The sequence below is a fragment of the Thunnus albacares genome, chromosome 20, assembly GCF_914725855.1.
Source record: "Thunnus albacares chromosome 20, fThuAlb1.1, whole genome shotgun sequence".
NCBI classification, from domain to species: domain Eukaryota; kingdom Metazoa; phylum Chordata; class Actinopteri; order Scombriformes; family Scombridae; genus Thunnus; species Thunnus albacares.
Genome location: NC_058125.1, coordinates 14171380 through 14184648, shown reverse-complemented (window position 1 = coordinate 14184648; position 13269 = coordinate 14171380). Strand labels below are relative to the sequence as shown.

General features: G+C 41.3%; 1 protein-coding gene across 1 annotated transcript in view; it reads left to right on the top strand.

Moving 5' to 3' along the window:
• nrg3b (neuregulin 3b) overlaps nt 1-13066 on the top strand; it is a 202481-nt gene extending 189415 nt beyond the window's left edge. Inside the window, exons 7-9 of the mRNA XM_044338756.1 lie at nt 3324-3433; nt 8343-8525; nt 11859-13066. Coding sequence (XP_044194691.1) covers nt 3324-3433; nt 8343-8525; nt 11859-12591 — 1026 coding nt within the window. The 3' untranslated portion in view covers nt 12592-13066. The remainder of the gene's footprint in view (nt 1-3323; nt 3434-8342; nt 8526-11858) is intronic.
• Nucleotides 13067-13269: the final 203 nt, after the last annotated feature.

The window sequence follows — 13269 nt, the reverse complement described above, 5'->3', positions numbered from 1 at the left end:
AGATTAACAAGTGAAACCTATTTTTCCACAGATTTGACACAGCGACCCCAGACCACTGCTTCTCTCCACCCACTCCCTCAGCTTGCAACCATCTAGGGAGAGGACATGTGCTGTGGGTGGTGCAGCCCTACAAGTCTTCTGGTGTTTCTATCAAGGATAAGTTAGACTGACAAAATGGAAACACTGTACAAGGAAGAACAGAGCAGAGTGTTCTTAAGGAGGCTCAAAACATTTCGGTGTATGCATCAGAACACAGCGGGTTTGTGCGTGTGTGTGTGTGTGCATGTGTGTGAGTGTGCGTGTGTGTTTTTGAGGCAATAAGGTGGAGGATGAGCGCAGTGAGCTGGAAACGAAAGGCTGGCTGTGTTGAGGCAGGTGCAGAAGGGAGGATGAAACTGAAGTCCATTTTGGTCACTGTCTTCCATACCATCCCTGTGATAAACTGATGCATCGCTAGCGTGTCTGTAATGTCCCAAACAATATGTCAGCTCTCTGGACCAAGGCATTACAGCCTAAGACACTTACCCTTAAGGTGCACTGAGTCGCAATGGAAGGACTTACACTGTATATGCTGACATCATTGTTACACAATGATTTCTGCAGCAATGCTCCAAGGCTGAGCCTACTAAAAGGTTACAAAAGCATATATCTTTTCAAAATAGCCACATGCTCCCGGTACCTATATGTACTTTACAGCTCTGAACTATTATCTCTGACTTCTTTGTGCACCTGCCCTGCCACACGCTGCATTTGTACATATTTCTGCGCGTATGTTCCATCTGCGATTGTGAATACCTATGAATACTTGCGCATCTGGAAACATTCCTTGTGCATATGCTCCCTCCATCTGTGTTTGAATAGCGGTTTGAATTGCACACACTACTCATACAGTAGTGTTTGCGCCTGCACTTAACTATAAAAGCACAGACATTTGAACAGTTGAAAGTCATATATGATAGTGTGAATCCCTTTGAGGCACTTTTTAAGGAAGGGAAAACCAAGGAAGAAATGTAATTGCATAGTTAAACACCTTTCACCACCTTGGAGAATTAAATTAACACCTCTGTTGGGATAAAATTGTGTCTCAAATAAAAAGAGGGAGGGTATACACCCATGAGACACATTGCAATGAAACGGAAGTGCACCAACATGAAGGAATAGGGGCACCCAGACTGGGAAGACAAAGATACAAAAACTCATTTCCTATCAGCAGAAAGCTGATTTGGTGGTAACTAACTAGTCCAGCCTTGTTCTAAGAAGAGACTGAGCCAACCTCAGGAATGATTTAGAGGTAGAGGTGAGCATACTGTATGAATACTTCATGGGAATAGAGAATTTTGAAGGCTGCAGAACAGACCAAAATCCAGACGTCAGAGTATTGTAATGAAATATCTGATGATGTTTTATTACAACAAATTCAGTTTATGTTTTCAAAGTATCACAAAGTACATAGTATCTTAGATAAGACTTGAACCAAGAAAGCACCTACCTCAGATGATTTTCAGATTATACCATCAAATGTATGAAAAAGTTGAAGCAGAATCATTTAAGTAGAGGATCATTAACTATTTTTGAGTGCAGTTTGTGGAATTAGAATATCCAAAAACCCCCGACTGAAATGTTTAAATAAACAGGATTAGGGCAGGTAATCAGTGAATTTACTGCCTACTTTCCTTTTGAGTATTTTCAAATGAAGGGGAAGTTTGAAACAGTCTGATGTTCTTGTGGATGAAAGTACGTCTCTTGAAGTTGAGATATACAAAACAGATGCCATCAGAGAATTACCCAGCGTGCTAGTATGAACGGGAAATGTAGGAGGAATATTAGCCACTTGTATAGCAAGTGTTGTGACAGCAGAGGGGATGATATGAAAGCTTCGGTAGGTATCTCCATGATTAATAAAATGACAGGCCAGTGCTGCTTGAAAATTAATAATGCTGTCAAGTGTTACAAACTCTACACTTATGTGCATGTCGGTGCATAATTTTAAAATAGCTTTTTTTTTTAAACATTTTTCTATCAGGTAGAGCCTAAATTGTCTCATCTTGGCACAGAGACATGGCTCAGTTTAAGCAGTGAACTACATCTGGCGGTGGCTTGTGCTGCCAGCCAATGGACTGTCCTTCTTGAAGATTGGTCAAATATCCCATTACGCACAGTTCAGGACCTTTGATTTGATAGTAATCCAAGTAGGATTAATGCTGCTCTGAATGCATTGGTTTGCCTTTCTCCTTGTTATGTAGCTGATAGTCAACATATTGATAGATTTTCTCTACAGGCTCCTGTATTCTCCCTTTGTCGCCCCTTGAAATAAATCCACATTGCATTGTGTTTATCCAAGGTGTTCACAAGTGGCATAAAACAAGGTAAAAGTGAGATAGGAAGGAACAAGTGAAATGGGTTGCACCATGCAGGGTTGCCATTGTCTGCCACAAGCTATTTATTTTATCCCCTGACACAGATATCAACCTCCAGGAAAGTTTGCCATGGCAATTGTTCCAGAAAGTGAGACGTTCTGCACCCGCGGGGTATATGAGAGGGTGGCCAAAATTATCCTATTTTCTTGCACAACTAGTGAACAGCAGTAACAGCTCCCTCTGGGAGTCAAGGGTGTAAGGGAGAAAAAGAGGCTTATCAGGCATGAGAACCCTGAGCCAGCTCTAAGTCACATGCAATTGCTTTAATGATGTACAATCAGACAGAGAGAAAGGGCAGCGCAGGAAGTACTGTAAGAGGAATAACAGAATTATCTCATGATTTAGTATTTCACAGGGGGGTTCTTGGGGCATTCATGGTCGCTGTGCCAAAGCAATGTCTGGGGCTTGTTGTAAGATAATGGTGTTAATTTTGATAAGAATAAAGGGAAAGAATTGAGGGGGGAAATTCTTTAGGAAACCATTAATGTAATCTTGTGTGGGATTAATTCTTGAGTGCAGCGGGAGTGCTGTGAGGGCCAGTGTGGAGTTTATTCACAAAGCGTCCCCTCCTAATCTGCAGTTTAAAATGTAAAGTGTAATTAAAGACACTGTCTGACTATGGGGGGATACATCAGTGAGAGAACATCCTCAACCTGACAGGGGACTTTAACCTGAGTGGGCACTGCTGCTACTAAGCCACATATTCCTGCCATTATGTATTATACTCAGAGCATTTTTCCTGTTGTGCCTTACATACTGTAACTCCTTGCACTTGCACACTCTTTATTTTTGATTTTGATCAACAGTGATAGAAATTAAGCTGTATCCTGAAGCCACAGATACCATGTATATTTATTTGTATATTTCACCACTTACCACATGCTCTACTCTTCTTCATTTTTGCAGAGCTGCAGTTCCCATGGATCGTCTGTCAAAGGCAGCAATGTGGCACCAGGCGCATCAACAGTAGCCCCACCTATTCTCAGCAGAGCGCTGTCTAAAGGGAAACGCTTCAGGTGAAAATGTGGCATCCTCTTATTTCCTGTTTCATATCTTTCACTCAGCCCAGATCCAGATATAAGAGGCAGCCAAGTAAGAAATTTAATCATCCCGCAATATGGTAAAATATTAGACTTCAAAAATAAAAAAACAGATCATTTATAAACATTTATAGAAAGATTTATGGTGATTATAAGTGGGAACAACTATTATATAGTATATTGGGTACCTTGCCTGTGAGCATATCCTTAGTCAGAATCAGACATTTTATAGGAGGATTATTGGTTTATCTAATTTAATAAAATGAAAAGACTGCCTCAAAATAGTTGGGAGAGTAGATTCTTAGGGTAGATAGAGTCTTTATTTACATGCATGTCCAGTAAATTGTGCAAAGTGATAAAATGTGTACTCAGGCAGATCCTGAAATTACTACTTGCTCTCGGATCAGGAAAAGCATATTGAAAAAAGGGATAAAAAAGGGAATTTTAATGTGCGGAGTTAAACATTGATTTAGCCAAATTCTTTTCACGCTATCCTTCAAATGACAGAAGATTCAAACAAAATTAACATTTTTGCTACAAGGGATTTCTGAAGTGGTTGTGCTTTGTGATCACAGCAGTCAGTATCAAATGCTGCCATATAAAACCCTTCAGAAGAACACAGGGGTGTGAATATAGAGCATGCAACAATAGCCCCATCTGGGATGTTTGCAGAAAAGCTTCATTTCCTCTGATGATGTGGATGCAGGCACGCTTTGACAATTAATGACACTCACACCACGCAAAACGCAGAAAACTCACTCTCATGGCAAAACTTAATTTCCCTGAGCACCCTTTGCATTTATTGTTGGTAAATCACTAGAATTGTTTGATTGCTGTTAGATGTCTACTTTTCACTTGATCTGATGGTGTTGTCTTAATCACAAGCAACACTGAAAGAGTTTTTTTTAACTGTACTGTATAATAGGATACAAATGAGACCAGGTCATCTGTGCATAAAGCTCCAGACATTTATTTTAAGTTTTGTTGCTATGTGTGTTAGACAAGCTTTCAGCATTATATACTGTAGCAAGGACACACTGTGAAGCACATGAAGTAAAGTGATTAAAAGCGGCTATGTTTGGGGAGATAATGGGGAACTCACAGGTTTTGTCTATACAGGCAGTCTTTGGATGCCTGGTTGACTATGATGACAACTTTAGTGAAACCCCCGCTGAGGCGGCAGTTGTTCTTTGTTTTAATGGACCGCTGCTGTGTCACAGAGGAACGTTTTTTTTTTCCTCCAAAAGCTTGTCTATGTGTGGCTGCAGGGACGCTGCCAACTCGTCCTGGCTTTTTATTCTCCACGGTGTCATGCAGGTGCTTCATGGAGGGCAGCTGACAGTCAATCATCTGTTCAGCTTGTTCTCAGAGTAAGGGGGAGGCGGGGGGAGAACTAGACTGTGATGGATGATGTTGAGATGCTTTCGGCTATTGACCTGAGAAACTGGACCACATTGCGAGCTATAAAGAGAAATGCCCCATAAAAACATGTCAATATGCGCCATCAATATTGCCTCAGAAGGTAACCTGTGCATCATGGGCCTTATCATAGGGTATGGGTATGTGCAGATTGATTTACCTGCTTGAATGCTTATTTTATCTGCTGAACAGATATTTTGCTAGAACAGTAAAGAAAATATAGACCTCATAAATAAGAAAAACACATACCCTGCTCTTCAGCCAAAAGCTATATTGTGAGTTTACTTTTAAAGTATAGGATTCTGTTTTTCCCTTTACATTTCATAATGCTTGCTATACATAACCAAGTAGAGAAAGTGCACAAATCAATCATTTTGAATCAGTCCTTTTTACGTTTGATACATACTGAATAGACTGACCAGCACGGCTCACTCTGTTCACTTGCTTTTCCTTGTTGCTTTGCCAGCAAATTCTGACAGAAATAACACTTTCCAAATCAATGTGTCATCACACAGCCAGTGGTCAATCATTGTTTTCATAGGTGCTATTGTGGAATTTGATCAATCACCAAGATTTCATCGTTGTCATTGGATTATGAGGAAATTGGAGTATTGAAGGCCAATCGATAATGTGCTCAAGTCGAGTGGGCATGAGTTTTTCTTTTCATGCTGAGTGGGAGTGCTTGGAGTACCCTGCTGGTTCAGTGGAGGAAAGTATCTGCTCTGTTGACATACCCAGTACCTTTGTAACCTGTATTCACCCTAGGGCTCTCTCTGGTTTTGCCCAATTAAAGCAGAAAAAGTGCAAAACTGATTAAAATATGTGCAGGACTATTCTCACAGTAGGACATTCCCGTTAAAATCAGACATATTTTTGGTGAATTGTGGATATAAGCAGCTGCCTTTCAGTTAGACCTTTGACATTCAACAATGATTTGTCAATGATTTGTCATTTTCAGCTAATCCTAATTAAAAAAGCACGCTAATAGCCAACAAAACAGGCATAATTCAGCTTTATTCATATCAACCTTTTAAAACATCAGTCGATACAAGAGCTAATGCTGGAAAAAACTAGAGCCAACATTAGCCATGCTAATTGTTCCACAGCCATGAACATTGGGAAATTGTTATAGCTGAGTATTTTTGCACTGTTTCAGTCGGCTATTAATTAATAACCAAACGTCTACTAGACTAGTTTACGGCATGAAATAAAGAGAGAGTTCAGTTTAAGGACAAGCTAGGTCATTACCACTACACTTGCCTGAATGCACCACAGTTTAATCATACAAGCCATATACATCATCAGAGGTAATGTTACAGGCACCAAGATGAACATTAACAGCATCGCATAGCCTGGCATGGCGGCCACATATTCACACACATACACACACACACACACACACACACACAGCTGACAGACATAACAGCATCATTGATCAAGTGTATGGATAGAGGTACACCGGCACTAACACGCTCAGTAACGTTAAAAATGACAGTTGAACATAGCCTGGCACAGTGGCCACATAAACCACACACATGCACGCACACATGCACACACACACATACACACACACACAGATGGCAGACACAGCAACATCAGCATAAAATCCAATTGGCTGCAGGTACCTGTGCTTTGGCATGGAGGGATGGATGTCATCGTTGGAGGATCAAGTGCTAAGTCACATGCTGCTGCTGTCAGGGAAAGGGCTGAATTAGCAGACACGTACGTGTCGTTTCTACTTGGCACTTGTTAAGTAGAAATTGGCGCAGGAGGAGGTGTCTGGGTTGAGAATGATGGCTGAACTTGAGCTGAATTCTCTTCCTCCTGCTCCTCATGACGTCTTTTTGTGACTAACTTAAGCAAACTGATTTGTGTCACCATGGTTTTTATCTAAACCTACATTAAAAGCAGCTGGATAGTGGAAAGTAGGCTTCTGTTCCTCTGTGTAATGCGGCAATCTGGCCCATCTAGGCCCACCCACAGCTACGTGCCTAGGACTACGGGATGGATTGTCATGAAATTTTGTACAGACATTCATGGTTCCCAGAGGATGAATCAAACTGTTTTTGGTGATCTCCTGACTTTTCCTCTATTGCCACCACAAGGTTAACATTTGTGGTTCAGACTGAAATATCTTAACAACTGTTGCTGCCCTGAAAAGATAGAAGTTCAATAAGGAGAGATCAATTGGAAGTGTATAGGAATATTTATTGATGTCAGCAACACAAAGATTTTTGGCGACTAGCAATGTGAAGCATCTTCATAAGCATAGGCCCTTATGAAGATAGGAGATAGGACAGGATCCCCCCGGAGTGGTGGTTGAGTCAAGCCAGCAGATGGTTGATTCAAACCTTTAGCGTTTCCATGGATATCATGGAGGTTATGGGGAGGAGGTGTGTTGCGCAATAGGTCTGAAAGACAGGATGGCAGATTTGCTGCGATATTAAAAGAATGGCATCTAGGGACTGAATGGCTTGAGGAATGCGGGCAGAAAGATCATTGGTCAGGTATGGTGATGTTAGAATTGTGAATGAAAGGATTTTGACAGCATGGGAAAGCTGACATGATGGAGAGAAATAGAACAGGAGGAAATAGCAGACATTCACTCATAGTGGAATAAAGGAGGAACACGAGGGAAGAGATCTTCCTTCTTGAACTTTCACCAAAGCTTTGCATTATTTCTAATACTTTTCCTGTAGCACCACAAGCAGGTCAAAGTTTACACAATACTTTGGTTTATGACCAAATACCTGCAAAGGTAATGACATTTCTATAAACGATGATGATGTATTTCACTGACTTGTCCTCTAGCGCCACAAGGTTGACATTTGTGATTTTGACTGAAATTGCTCAACAACTATTGGATGAAATTTGGGACATTCATGTTCATGTTCCAGGATGAATTGTGATCCCTTTGGTGATCCCTTGACTTCTAGCCAAAATAGATCAAACATCAACATTTTAGTTTGTTCAATACTTTGGTTATTACCTGCTAATCATCAGCATATTAGCATTGTGACTGTGAGCATGTTAGCATGCAGATGTTAGCATTTAGCTAAAAGCACCACTGTGCCTAAGTACAGCCTCACAGAGCCATTAGCAGGACTGTAGACTCTTGGTCTTCTACCTCAGTTCCTTCTCTCCTCTCTTTGATTCAGCCATAACAAACTAATGATTATGTAAATTGTATTGCTTACTGGTAAATTACTATTCTTTTCATATGAATATGATACCCCAGCCTGATGCTTTGAACACAATATCAAGGTCATTTATGTATGCACGGGTTAAATTTATGCTTTTTTCCCTCAAACGTTGAACAGAAAGGTCAACCCATTACAGTCCATTTTACATGAATGAGCACAAAAGATGAGACAGAGATGTTACAGTGGATTAGTAAGCACTGTGTGGAGTGTTGTGTTAAATCACTGATATTCATTCCCATTGTTGTTTTCCCCTCTGATTACAGGAGTAGTTCCCTTTCACTCAGTCCTGCCCAACAACGGAGGGAGAACAATTACTTCAGGACCCCACCAATTTCCAGAGGAAAACACAAAATATCGACAAATCTCATCGATGGATCCAGAGTGGCTGGCCATGTATACAAACACTTACAGGAGGATGAGTCAACAGATATGGAGTCCATAGGAAGGTGAAACTTTTTCTGTTTTTCTTTTTTGTTTTGTTTTGTCATGCTTATCTGAGCCTCAAAGAGGAAATTCTCTGCACACTGAGGTCAAATAGATGGTTCAGTGATACAGCCCCCCGGACTAACTGAGGTTAAGTAGGAGTGGCAGAGGGATAATTTTGGGAGAAATGAGTTTATGACTGAAATGCGCTCAGTTCAAATCCGTGAACTGGCTTATGAAATCTGATCCAGACAAATAAATGAAATCTGCTGTGCCCTCCTTCAACTGGGACTGTCACAATTAATTTGGAGAACACACTTGATCCCAACCGTATCCTGATACTGGGATAGAGCAAGATATGAGTCTGTGTGTAATCCTCCCTTCACTTGCCACTGGGCTGCTGCTGTGAATGAAAATGTGTTTTTATCTGCAATGGTTTTATCAGGGTTAGAAATACAACGACAGCGCCAAAGCTAATTAACAGATGATACACGAGTTCACATGATTTTCAAGATGTCCGGAATGGTTTGATTTTGGCAAATGCTCCAGCGTTATGTGAAAGCTTCATGGTTTATACAGTATATCAAAGAAATTATTTAATTTTCTCTTACAAACTGAACACAATCCACATTGGGCAGCTTTATAGAACAAGGCTACAAATTCCAAAGCATTAATTTCAGGCATTTACACATTTTGAATTCTCATGCTCGTCCTGATGTCGAGGAAGGCCAGCAAGTTGCCCTATTTTCATGGCTATCATGAGTGAAGTACAGCTACTGGCGCTGTTTCAGGAGGCATTAAAAGCAGGAAGGACTTTTGGCAGAGCCACCTCTCACCAGTTGGCTATCTGGGGGCTTAAAATAACTTCAACATTTTAAAAGTACAGTCTGATGCTCTCCGCTGGCATGAGTTCAAAAAAGTAGCCTGATGTGAAATCTTCTCTGACACATTTGTTATCAAAGAGGAGCATTCATCCGGTGTCCTCAAGGAGGGAAGAGATGTGAAGACAAAGTTGCGCATTATTTCACATCCGTTAAAACTTTTCTTTTTGCCCGAAAGACTTGGAGATTATAAATAAGACTGGTGGTTGCTTAACATCTACCAGAGCTGGAAAATATTTATCTTACACTGCTCATTGAGGTGCTTGTTTTCCTAAGTAGAATAACGCATAATGTCAAGCAGCTCCACAGGCATTTCCACTTAAAAAAGTAACACTGAAAACACTGAATAATTTTAGGTTTTATTTACAGATGCAGACGAGAGCGTCTTTAAGCCTGAGTAAGGCAGTCCTATTTAGCATATGACTCAGAAACAGCCTAATTTGCTGTCAGTGTGTGCAACTTGAGCGATGGCACTGTTATCAAAAACGCCTGTCATTAAAGCAGTAGTGTCCCTCGTGCATTCCACACACTTAAAAGTGCCTAGCAATGTTCCTATTAGCATGCCAACCTGATTGAGCGTTACAGTGACTTGTAAGATACACTGCAAGCTGCCAAACTCTTTATGTGACCTATTTCCATAATTTACATTTTTAAACAAAGCTCCATGGAGCTCAGCAGTTCTTTCAAATGCTTGTGCAGAGAGATCCTCCAGGAGCATAACAGTTTCCCTCCTTCACACACACACGCACACACACATTCATTCATGTGCTCAAGCACACACGCAGAATAACAAACAAACTAACTAACTAATGAAGAAACTAATGAGAATTCTTTTTTAAAATCACAAAGGCAAAATCTGTAAGCTATAGGCAATTAAATCTAACACAGCATTTTCAAGTGTTTAGGAGAAGAGATGAAATAAGAGGGCTTCTCATCTTCTTGGGGATAAGATTGCATTTGTATAGTTAAACAGTTTCAGATCTCATTAGTCATTGATAATTCCCTTACAGATCCATCAGTCGAGTATGGCTTTCGCTGGCCTCCAGGAGGCTGAAATGACCTATTTCTAGACTTACCAGACATACAACACCAAGCTACCAAGCTCACAGCCCCCTCCTCCTCCTCCTCCTTCCCCTCCTCCTCTTCTTCCTCCAGCCCCCACCTCTCCCTTGTTGCCATGGATACACCCTCTCATCTCTGGAAATGAGAAATGGGAGGTGGATGGGAGAGTGAGAGAACGAGAGAGGGAAAGTGAGGAAAGAAGGAAGATTGTGCAGAGATGATGAGAGTGCAGTGGAGGAAAGATGGAGGCGCAGAGTGATGCGCGCCATAGAGAGTGTAAAAAAAAAAAGAAAGAGGCGAGAACAGCAAACAAACACGAGAATAACCCTTCCATGTTTTCCATTTTGTGACAACAAATCCCCAGCAGAGTATTGTCAGTTTCATTATCCGCTGTCAAAACATATATTTACCCATCGAAGATAAGTGCAGAATTGAAGGCAAATTTGCTATGGAAGTTATTTTTAGATATGTTTTAATCTGCCGGATTTACCTCCAGCTTGCATCTCCCCTCTTCTAATACCGAGGGAGGAGTGGGAAAGTAATTCAATTATTTAAACTTGGTTATGCTACAACCAGTCTCTGAAGGCTGACAATAAAACTGGCTGTCTCCTAAGGCTAAGGTGATTCTAAATGTGAATTGAGTCTTCAATAACAATATTAGCTCTAGTGCACAATTCTGCACATATACAAACATACCCACTTAGCTCTGGATAAGTTCCCTCTGCTCTCCTGTGTTATTTTCATACTGAAAATGATGTGTTTCAATCTTGTCGCCACTGTAATACTCCACTCTTTTGAGATCTTTGACTGCAGCAACGTATTATCATGCAAATATACATGCAGAGACTCTCACACCCATTAGCACACCTACATTCACCCCAATTGTCACATTACAGTATGAGCCTGTCAGACAAGGCGTGTTCAGTGAGACTGCACAATAAGTTTCATGTCAAAAAATCCAAATTAAAATACACATATAAGTCCAAAAAGGCCTTTTTTGCCCGCATACTCACACTGGCCAGGGTCAGGAATCCAGCAGCTGTTTTGCTAAAGCCATAAATCTCCGATAAGGCATTCATGAGAGAAGGGATTTTTCAGTTAAACATTCATGCAGCAATAATACAGGCTGCTCATGCTGAGGATTATAAATAATTACACAAAGATTATGAAGGAACAATACCTAAATAATAATCATTTTGGTACAAGAAGGTTGCTTTTGTGGAAGTGGTGCATGGAATGATGAGAGGAATGAAATGGGTGAAAGCACAAAAGCAGCTTTATCACCACATTCTATATTACTCACTCTCTTTTATTCATCTTAGGAAATGAGTGTCTAGAACGAAAAGGTCACAGCATAAATGACTTGCTCTCTAATTCTCACCCTGCCATTTCTATTCTTTCTTCTGCCTGAAGGTGTGATTCTGCCAGCGGAAGGGTCGGCACCCTCCTCAGCAGGACCTCGCTCTCTCACTTTGCAGCCAGGAAGGGATGGACTGAGGTCCCTTGCACCCGCCTGGATAAGGGAACAACCTTCCTTCCACCCTCCCTGCGCACCCGCTCTGTGCCCATCATCCCCTCGCTCCAGGCATGCGACCGCGAGGCAGGGCATGCGGACACAAGTGACCGGAACCAAGGGGGACTTCTCAAGTGGCACCCCATGTTGGCTGGAAAGACAGCGGTGCCAATTAGCAACCCTCCCTCTACCCCCCGTGAGACTGTTGTGCTGGCGCCTGGTGTTATGCCCAGCAGTGTTAGCCCTCCTGCCACCACCGCTGCTCCAAGCTCCACACAAACACCCTCCTCCATTGAAATTACAGTGGAACTCACGCCGGAATTAAAACAGAAAAGCCTTTCCAGCCCCATGAAAATGTCTGGGTCTCACAGCGAGATTCATTGCGGTGGCACAAACACTCTGGAGGCTGGGACTGTGCTGGAGTCAGAAGGGAAAAGTGTCCAATATTCAGCCAGAGTTCTCCACACAGGCAGTGGTACCAGAGGTTTGAAGGCAGCAGGCCAAAGAGAAGCCCAGGGACCGAGCCAAGGTCAGACATCCCTTGTGTACGGAAGAGCAAACATCTCCTTGGCCACCAAAGGACCCAGCTGCAGAGGAACTGGAAATGCTTATGCAAGGCCTTCTGCAAGCTGATTGGATTAACTCTGTAAAGCTTCAAAGACACTGTTTTCAATAACTATATACCTTTGCTGGTGTCACAGGATGGTTAGCAGGTGGGACCATCTGTGTGGCCACATGGACCAACAACAGATGGCTTTCAATTTCTGAAGGAACGCAAACAGATTGAACTGCAGAGGAAAGAATATTGACACAACAAAAGACATCCAATTCTAAAGAAAAAGAGACAAACAAGCACACATTGTGAATAAATGTGACTCAATAAGGAAAACAAAACCGTGACTTGGGTGGGAGCTTGACTTAAACAGTGTATTGAAAAAATGCCACTATTTAAAGGGAGCTTCTACTTAGAAACCAAAATAGTGTGTCATCTCTATGTTGTTTCTCTATTGTAAAGAAATGAAATTATAAATGTCATATAATATATGTCATATAGACGTATATATATTTGACATACAATTGTGACAAAATAAAGACTAAGATAACAGTGTTAAGTAAGGGCTTTGTTCACCTCGATCCATTTTCACTTCATGACCCTGAGAATGTCTGTGCTTGTTTTCAACTTATTGTCTTTAATATACAAAAGAATCAATATAAATATACAAAAAAAAAAAAAATCCAGAGATGTTCACGTCACTTCTCACACAAAATATTCCAAGGTTAGGATAAATATCATCTGAATTATGGCCTGTA